The sequence below is a fragment of the Leguminivora glycinivorella genome, chromosome 1 (genome assembly GCF_023078275.1).
Source record: "Leguminivora glycinivorella isolate SPB_JAAS2020 chromosome 1, LegGlyc_1.1, whole genome shotgun sequence".
Classification (NCBI taxonomy): domain Eukaryota; kingdom Metazoa; phylum Arthropoda; class Insecta; order Lepidoptera; family Tortricidae; genus Leguminivora; species Leguminivora glycinivorella.
The window spans coordinates 23,436,961-23,460,177 of record NC_062971.1 but is presented as its reverse complement, the minus strand read 5'-3'; the positions used below and the strand labels follow the sequence as shown (position 1 = coordinate 23,460,177).

The following is a 23,217-nucleotide window of genomic DNA, read 5'->3' as shown; positions in this document are numbered from 1 at the left end:
TTGCTAGCTCCTCACCGTTTGGCGCCAGTGAAACAATTTTCCCCTAGAAACATATTTTTTTATTCACATCCGAAGCTGATTTGACTCAAATCATCCGAGTCAAAGTTATCTATCATGTTATTTTGATACGACGTTTGGTAGGGTGGTGACTGGTAGTCGATGATCGGTTGTTGTGCATAAAATGGAAACATTAGATTTCAGTGACAATAAGGAAACATTTCAGTGTGTGTGTATGTGTATAGACGGTGAACCAAATCTTGGCATTGGCACTAAAAAATGGCGCGAAATTTAAATTTTCTATGGGAATTAAACCTTAGCCCCTACATTTTCAACCAATTTTAAGTGTTATGGCTCGTCGATGATTCGGCCAACGTCATGGTTTAGGAAGGTATGCGTTTCATGCAGAGTTGTAGACAATAGGCCGGTAAGCCCTACATTTAAAATATTTTTTTTTTTTTTTTTTTTTTTTTTTATGTTATGGCAATCGTCTTAAGACATTTTTGCCAGCTTCACGTCAATATAATAAAGGAAAAGATTACGAAGAAGAAATTCAATTATTATTGGCAGACTCAGAACTGGGCTGAAAAAATAATTGTTAGATGATAGAATTTATAAAGGGTTAGTACAATTCATAATACCTACCGACTACGGATATTAGTGTGTGAGTTACCAATTAAAACAAATACTTACTTTAAAGGGTTAAAACATCATGTTATTTGTTAGATTTTGAGTTTATTAGTCTCTAAAAATATTGCTATAAATCTAAATACTCGTGGGTTAAACGACAGAAGGGAGTATACGTGTGTGGGTAACGGAATTTTTTGTTTTATCAAACCACGATATAATTGTTTATGATCTAGGCGAGGACAAGATAATAGAATGTGATTTAATGTACCCTCTTCTAGACCGCACTCACATACAGACGTGTCATGTATTCTAAGTTTTTTAAGAAATACTGCAGAACCGCAATGGCCAAGTCTCATACGGATGATTGAGGAAGTTGATGATTTTTTTAAAGTTAATTTAGAGAACCATGGCTTGTGAGGGATGTCTGGTTGTATTTTATAATAGTGGCGTGCTTTTGTTCTAGTACCCGATCTCCAACGCGATTTCCAGGAGTTATATAAATAAACTTTTGGTAAGGATAAAAGATCGTAACAATAATTTTTAAACGGGAACTTATCGCCATGCACTACTGCCTCTTTAGCTATTTGGTCCGCCCTTTCATTGCCCACTATACCAGCGTGACCTGGAATCCAAGCCAACACCACTTCCAGCTTTCTTTTGTTACAGAGTATTAATGCTTCTTTAATTAGGAAAGTGAGTGGGCTGTGTAACTTAGAGGAGAAAGGATTTGTCACAGTTGCATTCCTCATTGTAATATTGCGTTCGGAATGTTTGGTTTCCGTAAAAGAATTTACCTCCGAAATAATCGTTAGCCATACGCCCAACATCGATTTTCATCGAATAATCGTTCTGAAATAAATGTACAAATAACAGTTCAGTCAGAATAACAGAATTGACAAACTCTGTGCACTGCTCTGGCTCTGGACAGAAGTGACTTAGATTTTTTTTTACTAACAGATTTCCTAAAGTCTCCAGTTTCTAAGTGAGAGCTGCGGTGCCAGTTGAAACAGTTTTGGAAGATGAAATCACATCTCCAAACCTATACATACATAATACATAGGTATGTACATACGAAGCCAAGTATAGGTAGGCAGCACCACGGCAGCACAGTCAACTAGTAAGATTATTAAAAAAGGGTAGAAATAAATAAATCACTTAAAGCTTTATTTACCTTAGTCTTGCTTAAACTTAAGTATTTATTTTAACTTACCTTTAATATTTCACAGTTTTTTGTTGCATTGAACAAAGTGGTGAGCATTGGGCGGAGAAAGTGATGTTCACAAGGTGTATTCATATGATATCTTGCTAGCTCCTCACCGTTTGGCGCCAGTGAAACAATTTTCCCCTAGAAACATATTTTTTTATTCACATCCGAAGCTGATTTGACTCAAATCATCCGAGTCAAAGTTATCTATCATGTTATTTTGATACGACGTTTGGTAGGGTGGTGACTGGTAGTCGATGATCGGTTGTTGTGCATAAAATGGAAACATTAGATTTCAGTGACAATAAGGAAACATTTCAGTGTGTGTGTATGTGTATAGACGGTGAACCAAATCTTGGCATTGGCACTAAAAAATGGCGCGAAATTTAAATTTTCTATGGGAATTAAACCTTAGCCCCTACATTTTCAACCAATTTTAAGTGTTATGGCTCGTCGATGATTCGGCCAACGTCATGGTTTAGGAAGGTATGCGTTTCATGCAGAGTTGTAGACAATAGGCCGGTAAGCCCTACATTTAAAATATTTTTTTTTTTTTTTTTTTATGTTATGGCAATCGTCTTAAGACATTTTTGCCAGCTTCACGTCAATATAATAAAGGAAAAGATTACGAAGAAGAAATTCAATTATTATTGGCAGACTCAGAACTGGGCTGAAAAATAATTGTTAGATGATAGAATTTATAAAGGGTTAGTACAATTCATAATACCTACCGACTACGGATATTAGTGTGTGAGTTACCAATTAAAACAAATACTTACTTTAAAGGGTTAAAACATCATGTTATTTGTTAGATTTTGAGTTTATTAGTCTCTAAAAATATTGCTATAAATCTAAATACTCGTGGGTTAAACGACAGAAGGGAGTATACGTGTGTGGGTAACGGAATTTTTTGTTTTATCAAACCACGATATAATTGTTTATGATCTAGGCGAGGACAAGATAATAGAATGTGATTTAATGTACCCTCTTCTAGACCGCACTCACATACAGACGTGTCATGTATTCTAAGTTTTTTAAGAAATACTGCAGAACCGCAATGGCCAAGTCTCATACGGATGATTGAGGAAGTTGATGATTTTTTTAAAGTTAATTTAGAGAACCATGGCTTGTGAGGGATGTCTGGTTGTATTTTATAATAGTGGCGTGCTTTTGTTCTAGTACCCGATCTCCAACGCGATTTCCAGGAGTTATATAAATAAACTTTTGGTAAGGATAAAAGATCGTAACAATAATTTTTAAACGGGAACTTATCGCCATGCACTACTGCCTCTTTAGCTATTTGGTCCGCCCTTTCATTGCCCACTATACCAGCGTGACCTGGAATCCAAGCCAACACCACTTCCAGCTTTCTTTTGTTACAGAGTATTAATGCTTCTTTAATTAGGAAAGTGAGTGGGCTGTGTAACTTAGAGGAGAAAGGATTTGTCAATAGTGCTTCTAAGGCACTACGGGAATCAGAAAAGATAATAGAACGGCTAAGCCTTCCCAGGAGAATATATTCCAGACACTTAAGAATGCCTAGACATTCCCCAGTAAACACCGAAGACTCTGGTGGACATTTTGTCTTTTGGACGATTTCATATTGGGTGTGATAAGTTCCAACCCCAACGCAGCCCTGAGGTGATAGTTTAGAGGCATCAGAGTACAGTGTGTGCCACTCCGCCCACTCTTCCCCTAGGATAGATCTGGAACGAACATTTGCCAGAGGATCATTTTTTGGGATTTTAAAATCTAGTAGTACCCGAGGGCGAAGTATAACCGTTTCATATGGGTGTTCAAATACTGGAAGTTTCAGAGAGTGGTGTAGTACAGGATCCCGGATGTTATTGAATTTTCGGAAGCTATTGACCAGACATGGAGGGCGTTTGTTTACCCAATATTTGTTTCTACGAGCATATTCCTCTAGTAATTTAATTTTATAGTACATGGGATGGGTCGTGTATTGTAAAACTCGAAACAAATATCGGTCAGACAAATACTGTCGGCGAAGATCAAGGGGAGGGTCCAAACACTCCACCTGCATAGCATTAATTGGACTTGATCTCATAGCCCCTAGTATTACCCGGAGTGCCTTAGCTTGGACGCGATCTAGATAGCCTATACCCACCTTACTAGCTGGCTCCAATAAGTATGTCCCATAGTCTAACACACTTCTGATAATTGTATTATATAAAAGCTTCAGGGAAAACGGATGTGCTCCCCACCATACGAGTACTCCGGATAAGCATCTAAGAATGTTAATATTCCGTTCACATCTTGTAGCTACATATTCGCAGTGTGGTAATCCTGTAAGTTTTGAGTCTAATATCAGTCCTAAAAACTTAATTTGGGATTTTATTGGGATTGGGTTATTTTTAACTGTTATTGAAACATCCGGAATCCTACGTTTCCTAGAGAAGATGACAATATTACTTTTTTCTGTGGACAAATCAAGACCGTGTTCTTCCAACCACACATTAAGAGACTCTAATGACGTTGAGACTGCTTCAGCCGCTCTTTCTATATTAGAGTCGCTGAAGAAAAGAAGAATGTCGTCAGCATATTGGAGGATATTCGATTGTCCAACATGTCGTTCCAAATCAGAAGTATAAATATTAAATAAAAGGGGGCTAAGCACTGACCCTTGGGGTAGGCCCTTCCAGACATTTCTAGATGGCGATATTGTATTACAATTGCCACGAAATGTAATGTGTCGATCGCACAGCATTAACATAATGAAACTGCTCAGTCTCGCCGGAACTCTCAGCTCATGAAGTTTCTTCCTGAGAGAGGGAAGCTGAACATTATCATATGCAGCTGTTATATCAAGGAATGCCGCGACCACTGATTTATTACGAGAAAAGGCCAATCGAATATCGGTTGTAAATATACCAAGGCTATCGGAGGTACTTCTTCCCTTCCTGAAACCGTACTGTGACCTGGCCAATAAATCATTCCCCTCCACAAACCACTCCAATCGATTCTTAACTAGGTGTTCCATAATCTTTAACAAAACTGATGACAGAGCTATAGGACGGTATGAACGTGGGTCTGATGGATCTTTGTTGGTCTTATGAATAGGCATAACTAATTGAGGTCGCCACGATTCGGGTATGTAACCAGAAATGAAAATAGTATTAACCAGATCTAAGTAATACTGCAAAAATTGATCATTGGAATTACATAGGAAGGAATAGGGAATACCATCCAGCCCAGGAGTGGAATCACTCACAGAACTTAAGACGTTTTTTAATTCTACGATCGTAAATGGAGAATCAAGAGGTTCAGGAGAATTTAGGCAGTACCCAAAATTAGTCTCCAGTTCATTCGGAGCATATTGAGGAGCCAGCATATCCATGAAATCATCAGCCCATTCAGGGGAGGTTGGGTGGGTATAAGAAGTCAGGTTTTTAGAGCCTCTGTATTTTCGGATGTTTTTCCACACTATGCCCGATGGAGTGGTAGGGGAAATAGATGCACAAAATGATTTCCATCCTTCCTTCTTCTTAGACCGCAGAAATAACTTAGTTTCAGCTGATATTTTGTTAAGCAATTGGTAGTTATCTTGGGTGAGATTTAACCGATATTGTTTTTCAGCATTTTTCCTTTCTTTAACTTTATTGGTGCACTGCTGGTCCCACCATGGGGGGACGGAATTTTATCAGATGCTGCATTTTTAAACGGAAAAACGGTTTCCGCACATTTATTAAGAGCTTTCGTAAAAGACATGGCACAGTCCTCAATTCTATCAGGAGAAATAGGAATCAGTAATGAACCAAAATCAGCTTGATTATCTTTAAACTCCTTCCATCTGTCAGTGATTATATTAAATTTGAGAAGAGGAACCATTGGGCTTTTATTTTTAAGATCCAAAGGTGGAAAATCTATTAAAATGGGGAAATGATCACTTCCAAAAGATGAATCTAGAACTTCCCATGTCAATAGGGAAGCTAAATCGGGTGAACACAATGAAACATCTACCGCGCTTTTAACTTCGCTGGGGCGTGTGCGTCTAGTGGCAGAACCGGAGTTCAGAATGCACAGGTTGCATTCGTCAATTATTTTAAGTAGCCGAATGCCTTCAGGTTCAGTCTTACCACTGCCCCATACCTGATTATGACAGTTAAAATCCCCCAGTACTAGTAATGGGGGAGGTAGGGATTGTAAAATTAATAATAGTTCATCCAAAATAAATTTCGAAGGGTCTGGTATGTAGAGAGATACAAGAGTATATTTTTTAATTTGTATAACGACAATATGTAAACCTTCAACTGGGGGGACTGAAATTACTTTAAATGTAATATTATCTTTAATTAATATAGCACAGCCGGCGTAACCATCTTGTCTATCGTCACGGATGTTGACGAATCCTGGGATTCGGAAGTTTGTCTCCGGCTTGAGCCATATTTCTGACAGTGCAAGGATCTTAGGTTTATATTTGTTAATTAAAAAAGTTAAATCGTGTTTTTTACTGAGGATGCTCCGAATGTTCCACTGTAGGATCAACTGATCCATTATTGAAAGTTGAAATAAAAGAGGAAAGTAAAGGAAGGAAAGAGGCAACGTGGGACATCAAATTGTTCGATGGGGACCATTTCGATTTCGAAATGGTAGATACGATTTGTGTGAGTAGGGCAATAATAATTTCCGAAGGTGATGAGGCATATGGATTGTTTAACGTTGATCCATTGGGCAAGGAATCTGCTTCTTCATTAATGAGGGCCATATGGGCAGCTTTATCGTAGCCTTTGCGGGTAGGAGGTGGAGAACGAGGTTTCAAGAATACAGTTTTTTTATGTGAAGTTGTGTTCGTTGCCGAAGATGTTACCACGTTTGCATATGACTTACCTAATGTAGGATGGATTTTGTTTGCTTCTGAATAGGAAATATTACTCTCTGACATAGTTTTTTTAATATTACACTGTCTAGTGTATTCGGGACAAGCCTTACTAGTCGCAGGATGGCCGGATTCACCCCTACAGTTCACACATTTTGTAATACCGCTATCTTCTTCGCATTTGTCACCCGTATGATTACCACCGCAGCGGAAACAGCGAGGAGCTGATCGGCACGTCATTTTTGTGTGTCCGTATCTACAACAATTGTGGCATTGTGTTGTGGGAAACGTGTATACCTCCACCTGGAAAGAGTTGAAACAAGCGAATATCCTTTTGGGCAAGACCTGACCGTCAAAGGTTAACACCACCGTTTCCGATGGGAACCACTTGAACGTACCGTCCTGATAGTTGTTTTTTTTGAAATTAAGGCGCCTAGATTTGATTATTGGGCCACACCCGGCAGGGACCTTAATGAAATTTTGAATATCCTCTGGTGTCCATTCAGTTGGTATTCCTCTGACGATTCCTACTCTGGTTACATTAAATGCCGGGATAAACACTTTATACTTTTTATTTGCGACGGTGTTCGATAATAAGAAGTTATTTGCATCTTCCGCCGTGTGAAAACTGACGGACACCCTGTTTCGTCCTAAACCTTTGACGGATCCGTCAACCACGTTTGGAAATTCCCTATGATGGCTATGTAAAAATTGTCCGAAGGTCACAGGGTGCAGCGTAGCGCCTGGGGATTCACTGTTATATTGCACGTGTACGGTGAATGGACCAGGATCATTCTTTGTGTACATTTTCCTGTCCGTGACCACCAACGAAGGAGTCGGGGTAGACTTTCAGTTTGTGATACCGGGGGAGACGTCTGTAGGGGGTGGGCGGGGTTGTATTCGTCGGGGTTATAATTTGTGATTCTCTACTTTTTTGTCCAAGATCAAGCACCGAGTCTTGGGAATCGGACATTGGTAAAGCCGAAAACGTATTTTTAAGTCCTATTTCCCGGTCTGACTCAGACGGGGATGAGCGCGATCTAGATCGAGAGTACGAGTCATTGTTAGATTTCTTTGTTTTCTGTTTACGATTTTTCCGTCTCCTTTCCTACTTTCCCTCATTTCCGTATCCACAGCATTACCTTTTACCGTAATAAAAGCTGCCGGCGATGGGGGAGCCGAAAGAAAATTTTCGTTCGACCCCCCCGGATCGCCGGGGCTCTCATCGCCCATGGCGGGTCCTACCCGCACAAAGTGTGAAAAAATTTACTACAAAATTACAGTAAATCTACAAACAGGACAACACAAAACACCACTTACCACCTTCACCCAACACCACAATAACACACTACCCAGATCTGAGCAGTAAATTAGGAAAATAAACTAATTTTCAGATTTTAACCGCTAATAGCACGTCAGACCGCGATTGACGCTCGGCCGGAAGTCCTAAAATATTTTTCTACTCCAGCACTTAAATCTGTCAATTAGATTATTGCCAGCGGTATCCAAATTAAGTTCATTTGAGTAACGATAAGAAAGTTTATTTGTCTATAGGTTCATATGATTACTGCTAGCAGTAATCATATGCATATAGGAGTTCTGTTAATTTTTATTTTAAAGCACAACTTCCATTTATCAGGTATGTTTTCATTTACAGTAATAAGTAACTTTTTTATAAATAATATAATATTTAGGTTCATAATTTAAATCAAGATGAAAAAATAAACTTAAATGCGTTTTACATATTAGATATTGCAAAACAAAGGTAAAAATCATAAGTTTATCCAATAATTTTACATTCGACATTTAAATATTCTTGAACGCAACCACATTTTTCGTAATTAAAAACCGGCTTATTTTCTATTTCTCTAGTCTATGGTATGTTTGACATTTGTAAACTTTTCACGAAACTATATTTGAACTATTTCGGTGGTGTGTAGTTTGTTTTAATTCGACGTTATTGTGCAAATACTTAAGTAATTATGAGTGATTCTGGTGAAAAATGCACTTCCGAAGAAATCAAGGCTATGGGCGCTCAAATTGACTGACAATTTGTTAGGTACATGAAAAGTCAGATAAAGCGTACCAAAAATGTTATGATTGTTTTGACATGGAAATTGCAAAAAAATGTTTCAACTTTCTCTGACCGGCGTTGTTGGCATATTTTGAAGAATTGTGCAACAAGTTCTCGCCATCAACATTGTGGACAGAATACTCAATGCTAAGATCCACACAAATGTTCTCATTCATTATATCAAGTAGGTAAGTAACCCATTTTATTATTCTCGAATAGGTATGTATTTGGCTGTCGTAGAAAAAGTATAGTATACAATCGTAACATTATGAAGGCTATAAAAGTCTCGTACCTTACTTAGGCCACTCGGCAAGCCTCGTGACCTAACCGCGGTACTCAACTTTTATAGCCTTCATAACGTTACCATTATATAATATACTATTGTCGCCATTTTGTAGTGCCAAGATTTGGTTGATCGTCTATGATATATCTCTCGAAAACAATGACATTATAATTAAGATCAGATTCACTTAATGAAATTGCCTATCACTACATTTCATTTTGGCGTTGGTTTTAGAGACACCGTATATAATCAAGTTCAGAATGCAATTTAAGACAGAAATTTACTTCTGAAAGTACTCTTTTATGTCACACTTTACTTATTATTGTCTAAACAATAACCCCCTTATTTATAAACTTTCACTAAGGCGCTAGTCTGAACTGTTGACGGCGACGTCCAGGGGGACGTCGATATGTTCGTAAATTTATATTTGGGATTGGTCGTTCTTGGCTGCCGCCGCGTGCGACGTCCGGTCCGGACGCTACTACAGACGTCGACGGTTCAGAACGACCAGCGCCTAAAGACGATAAAAATAATAAAAATCTTTATGCCTTTCCGACGTATTGGTGTGATAGAAAGGGTCTTTAACTTTAGTGAACGTTTATGAATAAGGGGGCTACGACAACAACACTATAGTATATTATATAACGGTAACGTTATGAAGGCTATAAAAGTTGAGTACCGCGGTTAGGCCACGAAGGCTTGCCGAGTGGCCTAAGTAAGGTACGAGACTTTTATAGCCTTCATAATGTTACGATTGTATACTATACTTTTTCTACGACAGCCACATACATACCTATTCGAGAATAATAAAATGGGTTAGTTACTTATGGGAATATTTGTGTGGATCGTCGTAGCATTGAGTATTCTGTCCACAATGTTGATGGCGAGAACTTGTTGCACAATTCTTCAAAATATGCCAACAACGCCGTTTCAGAGAAAGTTGAAACATTTTTTTGCAATTTCCATGTCAAAACAATCATAACATTTTTGGTACGCTTTATCTGACTTTTCATGTAACAAATTGTCAGTCACTTTGAGCGCCCATAGCCTTGATTTCTTCGGAAGCGAATTTTTCACCAGAATCACTCATAATTACTTATGTTTTTGCACAATAACGTCGAATTAAAACAAACTACACACCACCGAAATAGTTCAAATAGTTTCGTGATAAGTTTACAAATGTCAAACATACCATAGACAAGAGAAATAGAAAATAAGCCGGTTTTCAATTACGAAAAATGTGGTTGCGTTCAAGAATATTTAAATGTCGAATGTAAAATTATTGGATAAACTTATGATTTTTACCTTTGTTTTGCAATATCTAATATGTAAAACGCATTTAAGTTTATTTTTTCATCTTGATTTAAATTATGAACCTAAATATTATATTATTTATTAAAAGTTACTTATTACTGTAAATGAAAACATACCTGATAAATGGAAGTTGTGCTTTTTAAAAAAAATTAAATGAACTCCTATATTCATATGATTACTGCTAGCAGTAATCCTATGAACCTATAGACAAATAGACTTTCTCATCGTTACTCAAATGAACTTAATTTGGATACCGCTGACAATAATCTAATTGACAGATTTAAGTGCTGGAGTAGAAAAAAATATTTACCTTAGTAGGAGAGCACGTTTTTAGAACTTGAACGTGAAAGTAGATTGTTGTGTCGCTTGTTATGTTTGCCGCCACTTTAGTACAGTTTTTACGTTTTGGTCCAGAACATATGTCAAATGAAATTATTCGCATTTTAAATGGGCCCTAAAATTAAGTACCACACGTTAAGTAGTAGGTACACACGTTACACAAAAAACATTAACAATAATATTATTTAATAAAACACACATTTAAACCAGAATGAACACATGACGACGCGTTAACTCTTTTCATTTGAAACATTTCAGTAAGTATGTTTAGAATTCAAGTTTAGGATTCGTCGCTTCGTTCGGATTCAATTAACTCATTTACCTACTCTCTATGTAGAAACGCTCAAGATGCTACTTTTTTAAGTGTCAGGCCTGAGTACACGCTCATATTGAGCTTGTATACTCGTTAAGGTCTTTGCCCACTAGACCGTACCATACCATGATCATGCTAGGAGCGTTATCCGTCCAAAAAATATTCTTTGTATGAAAACGTATAAGACTTTGTCCACTAGCACAGAATACATATTAGTACAACTACTAGCCCGTTCCGTCACCGACCGTGCCCGTCGCGTGCCATGCGCGGCCCGGCAACTATTGTCGGCGAGAATATTTTTGACGGCGCGGATACGCGCTGTGCATGGCACGCGATGGCGACGGAACGGGCTAGTGGGTAAGGTCTCATACCTTTTCATACAAAGAATATGTTTTTGTCTGACACGCTCATGGTACGGTCATGGTATGGTACGGTGTAATGAGCAAAGACTTTAGTACGTGCATACGGGGTCCATACGGATAAGAGACGCCGTCGATACATTTCAGTGGGCAAGGTATCGCGTAAAATTCCGTGCCGGATACGCTCCTAGCACGGTCATGGTATGGTACGGTCTAGTGGGCAAAGACCTTTATACTCGTAGCTCGGAGCGGGGCTTGTGGCGTGCAGTGCATGTCAAACAATAGGGAACTTGACTGTAGTTAAAATAAAATATTTTATACCATGCACGAAATAAAGCATCAGATAGTTTTATACGAAAAGCATGGACAGAAGTTATTTTTAAATCCAATTTCTATTTAATAAGTCAGGTAGAAATATATAAAGTAACTGAGTTGACCGTGACGTCACTCAATTCGATTTCATATAAATTCCATATTATAGCAAGTCGTTCAAATTCGTTTTGACAGTTCTTAAAAAGAAGCTGATTTGACTTGGAGGCAAGTAGCCTATTGAAGATTTGAAGCTTATACAAGTGTCCTGTCCTGAGTCGACGCTGCATAGGGTGTTGTATAGAAATATAATTGTGTGAAGAATAACGAATGTGGTAAACTTCAGTTGCGTGGAATAAATATTGTGTGAAATCGCGACTAGGTAGAGTCAAGATCGTGTAGAAGTAATGACTGTGATGAATAACGACTGCGGTAAACTTCAGTTGTGTGGAAACAATATTGCGTAGAATCGCGACTAGGTAGAGTCAAGATTGTGTAGAGATAATGACTGTGAAAAATAACGCATGTGGTAAACTTCAGCTGCGTGGAATAAATATTGTGTGAAACCGCGACTAGCTAGACTCAAGATCGTGTAGAAGTAATGACTGTGATGAATAGCGAATGTGGTAAACTTCAGTTGTGTGGAAACAATATTGTGTGAAATCGCGACTAGGTAGAGTCAAGATCGTGTAGAAATAATGACTGTGATGAATATCGCATGTGGTAAACTTCAGCTGCGTGGAATAAATATTGTCTAGAATCGCGACTAGGAGGAAACAAAAATGTCCGGAACCTAGATGTATCCGGCCGGTTTTTTAACCGTCGCCTCATATCTCAAGAAGGACGGTTATCAAGTCGTCTGTATGTTTTTTTTTTTATTTTTTTATTTTTTTTAATGTTTGTTCCTCGATATCTCCGTCGTTACTGGACCGATTTTGAAATTTTTTTTTTAATTGAATGTATATGCATACAGATTGGTCCCATTTTTCTCAGAACCCAGTTCTGATGATGGGATCCTGGAGAAATCGAGGGAACTCCTCGAATCTGAAAGGCATACATATAGTGATTTTTGTGTTTTTAAAGGAACAGCATGCATTTAGGTACGGAACAGTGACATTTGGTGCAGTGGAACTGCTGATGATGGCCAGAATAGAACTCTTCAAATCTGAACGGCACGCTTATAGTGACTTTGGTATTTTTATAAGAACAGCATGCACTTTCATCCAGAACAGTGACATTTGGTGCAGCGGAATTGCTGATGATGGTCAGAACCGAACTCCTCAAATCTGAACGGCACGCTTATAGTGACTTTGCCATTTTTATAAGAACAGCAAGCGCTTACGTCTAGAACAGTGACATTTGGTACAGTGGAACTGCTGATGGTCAGAACCGAACTCCTCAAATCTGAACGGCACGCTTATAGTGACTTTGGTATTTTTATAAGAACAGCATGCACTTGCGTCCAGAACAGTGACATTTGGTGCAGTGGAACTGCTGATGATAGTCAGAACCGTACTCCTCAAATCTGAACGGCACACTCATAAGTGACTTTGGTATTTTTGCAAGAAAAGCATGCATTTAAGTTCAGAACAGTGACATTTATTTATTTAGTTATGTTTGTTATAAAGCATATTGAGTTTTCAAGTCAAAGTTTGTCAAGCTTCGATTTCTTATAATATAATATCGGATTCATGAGGAATTGAGGAAACTCCTCAAATCTTAACGTTATACGTATATTCATTTATGTTGCCATCTAATAATTAAAGCATTAAAAGCAGTTTTAAAAAATACCTACACATTTCTACATAATCCAACATTCGCAAGTAACTTTCACCAGAACCCGAAAGGCGACGGTTTTTTTTTCTTAAAAATTATGTTTTTATAGAAATCACGAAAAATAATGTAAACAAAATTATAACTGTAGCAATCACTGTTTTCATTGTGTATTTGCTGAGTAATAATGTACATAATAATTAATACTCACAAATAATATAATTAATACTACAGATTATACTCACAAAATTCGCATTAGGTTTACATAAAAAGAAAGCAACTAAAATATTAAGAATTGTAAGAACTCGTTTCAGCATGATTACAAAAATGTAGGTAAGTACCACAGCATAATCAAAAATCAGGATGAATATGAATGTTATGGCCTTTTTGTTATATCGAATGGTCAATTACCTGAACGAATTCGCAGTAACTACTATCATTACATTTATTACATCTATTATAATATATATATTTTAATGTATGGGTAATTGGTTATATCTCTCCTGTGGACATTACAAAAGTTAAGAAAATCTAGTGCTAATTTTTAGACTACATTCTAATGACGGGAAACATTTTTTTAGTTCTTGACACTCAAATACGAAAAACGGGATACGAATGTACCAGAGTCGTTAACTTTTATAATATTGTCCACAGAAGTGACGTTTTTACTAAATCTTTTTAACCCATATATGATAAGTATTGCCTGCCTAAAGTACCTACCTATTAAATTCAGCAGTTCTCGAAAAGTTTGTACAAAAATTAAGGAAAAAGTTAAATTTGTTTTTATTTTATTCCTTTTTTGTTACCAAGATTTATTTCATGAATTGAGATTTTAGTAAGTTTTATTTGGTTATTAAGGTTCTCTAGTATCTATATTACCTTAATTATAACAATTACTCCTTCGACTTATATCACTACTTAAATGTTGGTAATAAAATAGGATCAATTAAAATTTGCTAACGTGGCTATGTACAAACTTTTTGAGAACTGCTGTATTATATTTTTCTACTCGCGTAGGTACTTGTCATTTAGGTACAGGGTCGTGCACACAACTTGAAAATGCCAACATAAAAATGTCAATGTCTATCGTATTCCCCAAAATATATTGCGTGTACTTATATATAAAATACTTAGTAAAAAACAGTTCCATTACATCAAGGACGATATATACCTGAACTGATAAAGCCCGTACAAAAAAGTGTACCCCTAAAATGTATGGGTCTATTAGCGATAACACTAGATAGCGCTGTTTCGCAGTCTGGAAGTGGTAAAAGTCATGTTTTTGTTTTTTATAAGAACAAATGACATATTTCTTTATTATAATATAATTTTCAATCAAACAATATCATTTTCAAAAAACTCAATACACATTAAAAAAAAAAAAATTGTGGGCATCATCAGTGTAGTAATGATAGTATTTAATAGATGGCGCTAAAAATTGAGGTACGATTCTTAGTATGAAGATTGTCAATCCCATATAAATCATCCTCGCATTACATGATTTTCAAAATGTCGATCAAACGGCCACGTCATTGACAACAATTATTTTTGGATGCTTAAATTATTAATGAAGGTCCTTGTCTGATTCCCAGACCCAAGAACCATACATTTCGATTTCAATGGAATGAACACTAGACCATTAGTGGAGGACTATTCTGATAATCTTTTCATCAATCATTGTTAACCTTATCGACTGCTAGATCAATATCATTTGGATGAAAATATATAAAAATTTGCATAGAGCATTTGATATAGAGTTGGTATCTACAATATTTTATGCAGCTGACGATGTAGCTATTATATAGTATCAACAGCAGAGGGCCGAAATTAGATCCCTGTGGCACTAAAAAATAATCGTTTTTTTTATATGTATTACGTCGGTGGCAAACAAGCATACGGTCCGCCTGATGAAAGCAGTCACCATAACCTATGAATGCCTGCAACTCAAGGAGTGTCACATGCGCGTTGCCAACCCATTAGAAGCTTGTACACTCCCTTTTGCTGTGTTACGCAGCAGCTTTTCCAAATAATTTGAAAAACAACGTATTGAGAAACCTTAACACCGCCGTACAGAAAATATGTTGATATTGTTGATGTTAGGTCAAATGAGTGATCTTAAAGATTTAAGATCTAGTCCCTCCACTAGATCTAGGCACTCATGGTCACGCGATAAATGATATAACCTCGGGCCGTCCTTTTCCCACCATTTGTAAGTGCGATAGGGACGCACCGATGCGATAAAATTTATCGAACTAGTGTGCTACGCCCGTACAGGCTTATCTTTCCACACTGTATTATGATTGTTAAGCATCAACTTAACATTAAGATCCGGTGACGGATCCGGATCCGCATAACTTTACTTGTAATTAATTTTACAATCATCATCATCATCATCATATCAGCCCTTTATCGCCCACTGCTGAGCATAGGCCTCTCTTCTAGTACGCCACTTGTCCCGGTCCTGAGCTAGTCTCATCCAGTTGTGGCCCGCAATTTTCCGGATGTCGTCTGATATTTTCGAATTTTACAATGCATTAGTTTAACTGCAAAAGTACTGCTGCTGTGGTAAAAGCATATGCAATTAAAGGATAAATAAATAAAATCATAATACATAAGTATTTGTTTATTATAAAAGTCAAACATGTAAAAAATCTCAAATTAGTCCAGTTGGGTGGTAGGTGGGTATAAGTATATCATGAGAAATTAAACATACTCCTTTTCTACATGTTTTTTTTTCAATTCAACCCCCATTTCTACATAATCCAAACATTCGCACGCATCGTTTACCAGCCCCCCTAATAGAAGTCGATTTTTTTTCTTAAAAAATATTGGCGTGCGGTCAGATGACAAATGTTATACGAATTGCTCCGCTTACTTTCGTTCCTCTTCTCATCGGAACATGCACGAATTAAATACATTAACATACTATTCCTTCGGCATCATTTCAGCTTCTAAAATTGTACATGAAAAGTTGCATTCGTCATTATAATATTGCGCTTTGAATGTGAGGTTTCCGTAAAAGAAGCTGCCGGCAAAATAGTCGTGTGCTATACGTCTAACATCGATTTTCTTTGAATAATCGTTCTGAAATAAATAAATAAAATTGCAATAACTCCCAGTAATTTCAAATCATCATTTATTTGTAACTAAGTGTTGTAAATACCTACTTTTAATATTTCGCAGTTTTTTGTTGCATTGAACAAAACGGTGAATATAGGGAGGAGAAACAGATGTTCGCAAGGTTTATTCATTTGAAATCTTGCTATCTCTTTACCGTTTGGCGCTAATGAGACAATTTTCCCCTAAAAAAATTTTTTTTTTACTTTCATGCTATGAACGATGATTATAAAACAGCCAAAACTTTTCACCTTTTTCACTTGTACTTATTGTTTAGATAAATTTAATTAAGTTTAAACTGCAGCACAACAATATTTACCTTAGTAGGAGAACACTTTTTTAAAACTTGAAAGTTAATGTAGATTGTTGTGTCTCCCGTTACATTTGCTTCCAGTTTTGTACAATTTTTACGTTTTGGTCCTGAACATATGGTAAAGGATTTATTCTCATTTTATATGGGCCCTGAAATGTGTCATCTCACCATAAATTTAATTTAACATTATTCTATAACATACATAAAATTAAACATTACTTCATTTAGATTATGGACATACTTGAATTGAAGCAGAATGAACAATTTGTAGAGAATACTTCCTTAAGCACATAAAAATAAGTCATTACTCGTACTTTTTACAAATTATACTCACAAAGTTCATATTAGGATTATTAGGTTTACATAAAAATAAAGTAATTAAAATATTTAGAATGATGACGGCTTGTTTCAGCATCTTTAGTAAGTACAACGTACTATTACCTATTACCTACATAAACATTCTGAAATCTAAAATAAATAACCATGTAAATAATAAGGCCTATTTGGTACATCGAATGGTACCCATCACAAATAATAGGACTATTTATAATAATCATTTTCAGTAATCACTATCATTACATCCTTATGTATTTAAGTATTACCTACCACTACCACATAAATATGGTTATCTACATCTATATCAGTCTCAATAATATAGGAATAGGACCGATAAGCAAATTGGCTTATACTATATTATGGAATCTGTATCTGCTTCATCATATTCATGGGAAACTGTGCAATATTTTACAACAAAATACCTTTTTGACGACCGGTCTGGCGCAGTCGGTAGTGACCCTGCCTGCTGCGCCGCGGTCCCAGGTTCGAATCCCGGTAAGGGCATTTATTTGTGTGATGAACACAGATATTTGTTCCCGAGTCATGGATGTTTTCTATGTTTATAAGTATTTATATATTATATATATCGTTGTCTGAGTACCCACAACACAAGCCTTCTTGAGCTTACCGTGGGCCTCAGTCAATCTGTGTAAAAATGTCCTATAATATTTATTTATTTTTTCTACTCCCGTACTGTTATTCGTGAGTTACAAGGTCGTGCATAGAACTTTAAAACCCTACATAAAAGATGTCAGGACAAGTCTATCTAGTCTATACCCTGAAAACATTTAGTAGCAGTCGCACGATATAGCTGTTTTACAGTTCAGTAAATACATTGCTACCAACTTAACAAACCAATTCGCAGAGTCGAGACTCCTTCGTTTTCTGCTGCGTTCATTGGCGACGCGTCGAATCGCATTCAAATGTATAGAACTCGATTCAACTCGGCTCGATTCGTCTTAGTGGCCAGGCTTTAAAGAACCATACCATAGACAGTTTTATTTTCATGTTTGCACTCGAACTGCATATTCAAAATGGTAGGCGGTCCACCTATATAACTAAGATGACTGAAAGTAGGTATTTGTTGAATTTATAATTTTCTTTCAAAATAAGTGCTTGGTCGTAGAAAAAGTATTGTATGCAACGGTGTTTAACTGAGTCAAAAAATGCTCGTGGCGTCTTTATTAACAATTTTCGGCTTCGCCTCAAATTGTTACCCACGCCACTCACCTTTTTTGACCTCTTTTAACCACCAGTTGCATAAAATACTATTATTTATTATTTTATTTAAGAGGCATAGGCTCTGCCCTAAACACTACATTAAAAGAGTATCATTTCGATAGAAATTACATTTCTGTCAGTTGATATAAATAGTTTATATCATAATACTTATACGATACTTTTGTAGTTAAGGACCATAGTTATTGTTATACGCATTGGAAGAATTGCTTTAAAATGATGAATTATTGATTTATAAAGCTATTTCAAAAGTGGGGCATCAATCCTGGAATCACCCTAGTTTGATATTTTACACTAAGTAGGTATTTTGTTCGTGTTGGTGTGGTGAAAAATGTTTCACGCAATGGCAAAGTTTGTGTAACCTTCGTGCCTTGAAACCCTCACAACGCTCAAGCTCTCGCTACGCTCGCGGTTCAATATTGGAGTCTTTCACTTGCTCGGGTATCAATATTGACACGTTCGGTTAAACATCAAATTTGCCCCCTTGAAAAACAAATAACTAGGCATAATTTTATTTGACACTTGGAGATACTTTACACCTCCAAATCTTGTTTCTAAATGCTAATTTTAGTAATATGACATTGGGGAACTTTTACATCCCTATTTATAATTTTTAATTTTAATATTAACTACTAAATAATTTTTAATATTAACTACTGAGACTGCACAATCCATCTCTGTTATTTATATTTTTGAATATTCTTTTAAATGTAAGAGGTAAAGTTTACCGAGGCATTGACTGTATTTAATATCTAAATGTATTTCATGTCATGTAAACGCAATTTAAAACATTCTGTTACAAACAAGGATTATTTATATAGGATTCATAATAAGAATCGTACCTCCATTTTTAAGCGCCATCTATGCTATCATAACTACACTGATGATGCCTACAAATGTCTTTTTTTTTAATGTGCATTGTCGTGATATCGTGATATTAAAATAAAGAAATACTTATATGTCATTTGCTCTTATAAAAATGACAACACGCAAACATATTTAGGGAAAATATGATTTTTGCCACTTCCAGGCTGCGAAACAGCGCCGTGTAGTTTTATCTCTAAAAGGCCCATACATGTCAGGACTACACTATTTTGTATAAGCTTTGTCAGTCCCGGTATACATATATCGTCCTTGGTACGGAGATAGGTACCTAATGTTATGTATGCACTTAGGTACATAATTATGCCTCTCATCTTCAGTCCCAACACGTCCTCTATTAAACACATTCTGAATTGCTCGAGATTCAGAGCGGGTTGGGGCCCAATAAAGGTGGTTTTCCACCGGCAGGGCGTGAATGGGCAGAGCGGGGAGGGAATTGAAATCGCCCGGACCCTTTTTCACTAAAAATTGCCATTAATAGCCATCGCGGGCCTGCGCGAGCTCGGATTGGATGATGGACGTGCTAGGCCAAGCAGGAATGGAAATTGAACAACTTCCACATGCGCTGCCTTCGGAAAATTATTATCAAGGAGGAACAGAGTCACAAACGAGAAGATACATCCTAGCATCGAACGTTTACTTAAATAAAATATTGCCGAAATATTCTTGACTGTATCATTTTATTTATTAAATCACGTTTAATTTTTAGGAACAATAGTCATGTAGAGATTACTACAGGAAAAGTTGCAATCGTTTCCGTAGAATAAAGTTTTAAAACTCACATTCCCGTAGAAAAACTTTCCACCGAAGTAAGATTCCACCATTTCCTCCACATTCAATTTTATGGTGTAGTTACCCTAAAAAATACATGATAATTATTTCTAGGCATTTATGTGGCATGTGTATTTTGTGCAAAATTCCTTTAGCTGAATTGATTCTTAGGGCTCAAAAGATAGATTTAAGAAGTGTAGCTACGAGTACCAAAATTTGTGATGTAATTTTTTTAGGGAAATGAGTTCTCAGCTACTAGATAAAGAGCTCAAACGTTGAAGACGATGAAACTTTTCCACTGCATCAACAATCTGGTTGGCTCCTATTCTTAAACACAGCTGAAGAATAAAAATATTAGTTCTGCCAAATGAAATATTTTGTTTAAACAACGCCCTGAAATATTTTGTTTAATACCTACCCCTTATGAATTTTGTTATGGCTTGTGCATGCAAAACTATTCGCAGTATACGTACGTATGTCGTACGTCCGCTAAAATTTCAAATACCACAGGTATATCACAGAAGCCTGCAAAATGCAAGTCCTACATTGCATGAAACTAACGTAAGTGTTGGGAAGGCACATAATGTTATAAAAACTTTGTACTAAGTATTGGTATTTTCTATCAACGGTTACCTCTTTGCTCCCAGAGAAATAAGGAGACGATATTAGTAGTTTATATTTAAATAGTTACCTTTAAAATCAAGCAGTTTTTTGAAACTTTAAACATTTTTTCTAATAATGGTCGGAGAAAGAGATGTTTACAAGGGTTAGTCATCTGGAGTCGGAGTAACTCCTTACCGTTCGACAGAACCAATAGTTTTCCCTGTAATAAAAATATCAAATTAAATGACTTGATTGCACTTATAGCCTCTGTGTTAGCACCAAAATCAGCTGCAGACACAACTCTATTATTAAGTACCTATTATTAAGTTAGTGGGCTGTCATCTGTCAAATTCCATATAAAATGGTGGGTTAACCCTGGGGTTAACCCACCATGTGCAAGTGGCCCTAAGTGGATAAAGAATGAATTACTCTATTAATAGAACGGAATGGGCCAATGTCTTTATTTTGTAGGTACAGGAGCCAAATGACACTTTCTATGGAAATGGAAACATCGACCAGTTCTATTCCGTTCCATTCTAGCGTGATTCATCCCTTTTTGAGACGTGATAACACTGATGACTCAAACCTTAGACGGAGTTGTGTTTTCCAAAACTGTTACTTTCGTGACGAGGATTCCAGTTTCAATTTCCGTTCCTGAGGGATCCAAATACGTACAATTTTTGATCTTAGGTCCCGGACACGCGTCGAACTTGGTTAGGTGCAATTGAAATGGTCCCTAAAACAAATGTACTATTGCTTATACAGTGTGTAAATCTAATATGAGCGAATTACGAGTACATAAGAAATTTAATTAGATAATTTTAATTAGAATTGGAATTAAATTTTAACCGTACAAAATATATCAGTCCGCACTGTAATGCAAACACACTAGCGTTAAACGCTCGTAGACTGTTACTTTTAAAAGTTCATATCAAGTATGTATATAACGATGTTAACTGTCATCGCAACCATGTTTACAGTACATTGCCGAAAAGAAATATCTTCAAAAATTAATGATGAGCTGAAAATTAAGATTAACTTAAAAACATTAATTAATTCTATGTCTATTGTCTGGTTTAGTCCGCGTGTGGTGACAGGCTAAAAAAATCACCGCACCCTATCCTGTGGGTGGGTCACTTTACATGTTAAATAAAAACTATGTATTTTCAAAATGTGAAAAAAAAAATACTTTACAGTTATTATAAGAACTCACATAGCCAGAAGGAGAGCTGGACACACTGAAAAATATGAGAAATAAAACGTAAAGCATGAATAAATGACCCATGATCAAACGACATTCAGTAACGAGCAATGTACTTAATTTAAGTAATAGTCGTTCGACACATGCTTTTTGCTTATATGTATAATATCTAATGGGTTTACAGTTCGTTGATCATAATAAATGGTTTTGATAATATTTAAACTAAGTATATCCACCAAACCGATTAAGTATTAAATTCATGGAAATGAATAAAACGAATTATCAAAACAATACTGGTAGGTATAAGCTCATGAGTAATGAACGTAATCTGCATTGGATTTTTGTATATATTTAATTTGATAAATACCTACTCTTAATATTCCGTATGCGAGATTCACAAATCGCCCTCCTGGGGGCCGATTTTTGAGTCTCACTGTCACTAAAATACCGGTTGAAAACGGTGACTTGCCTATTATTTTCAGTGACAATTTTCTTAATTCGAACGCCTGAGACTCAAAAATCGGCCCGATTGTTTAGATACAAGATACCATAAAAATAGAATAGATATTAGAAAGGAGAGTGAATTCTGGGAATAAAACTTTTGTGGGCAGCCATAAAGTGTTGCAAAAATACTCTTGGTTGTAATTAGTACATAAACGAGAGTTGTTGCCCGCTTTTATTACGTATGGTATAGGTACTTAGTGAACGTTGGGCGTGGGAGAAAAGAGATCAAACTGAAGTGAATGCAATGAATGAGAGCTCTAAGAAGCATGTGTGGTGTGAAATTGAAAGATAGGATCAGGAACAGCGTGATAAGAGAGAAGTGAGGAGTCGATGAAGATGTAGCGACAAAGATTAAGATAGTTATCTATGTTAAGATGATTTTGGGCATGAGGGTGGAATAGAGAAAATGTATAAAGATTGTATAAAAAAATAATGGAAGGATCAGTTCGAAGTGGGAGGCATAAGCGAACTTGTCTCAATAAAAGAGGGGAAATTATATTGTAAAAAGGTCATGAAGTAGACGAAACCTCTACTCGTCGTATTTGGAACGTTAAAAAAGCTAGTGAAGCGATAGTGGTAGTAGTAGTACTTATAGTAGGTAGTAGTAGTAGTAGTAGTAGTAGTAGGTAGTAGTAGTAGTAGTAGTAGTAGTAGTAGTAACTCTTTATTGTACAAAAACATAATAAAAATAACATACGTTGAGATGCGAAGTACAAAGGCGAAGGTGGTTTGTTAGGATTAGTATTTAGCAAATGGAAATCCATGATCTGCCTAGTGCCTACCCCTTGCAAACAGGCGTGTGTATAAATAAGTATTTAT

General features: G+C 36.4%; 1 protein-coding gene across 1 annotated transcript; it reads right to left on the bottom strand.

Moving 5' to 3' along the window:
* Nucleotides 1–569: 569 nt before the first annotated feature.
* LOC125231312 lies at nucleotides 570–21,980 on the bottom strand. The gene is made up of 7 exons (XM_048136782.1): nucleotides 21,907–21,980; nucleotides 21,280–21,429; nucleotides 20,782–20,913; nucleotides 20,102–20,176; nucleotides 1,838–1,972; nucleotides 1,422–1,476; nucleotides 570–580 (listed from the first exon to the last, which is right to left on the bottom strand). The coding sequence occupies exons 1-7, from the start codon at nucleotides 21,976–21,978 to the stop codon at nucleotides 570–572; spliced, it is 630 nt and encodes a 209-aa protein (XP_047992739.1). The 5' UTR covers nucleotides 21,979–21,980.
* Nucleotides 21,981–23,217: the final 1,237 nt, after the last annotated feature.

Bases quoted from the DNA above. Each gene is read 5' to 3' on its own strand.
- LOC125231312 (XM_048136782.1), bottom strand. From the start codon at position 21,978: ATGGGTCATTTATTCATGCTTTACGTTTTATTTCTCATATTTTTCAGT. The intron at 21,430-21,906 runs GTGAGTTCTTAT...CATTTGTTTTAG, and splicing joins CCAGCTCTCCTTCTGGCTAT to GGACCATTTCAATTGCACCT. The intron at 1,973-20,101 runs GTGAGTTTTAAA...ATATGTTTCTAG, and splicing joins GAAAGTTTTTCTACGGGAAT to GGGAAAATTGTTTCACTGGC.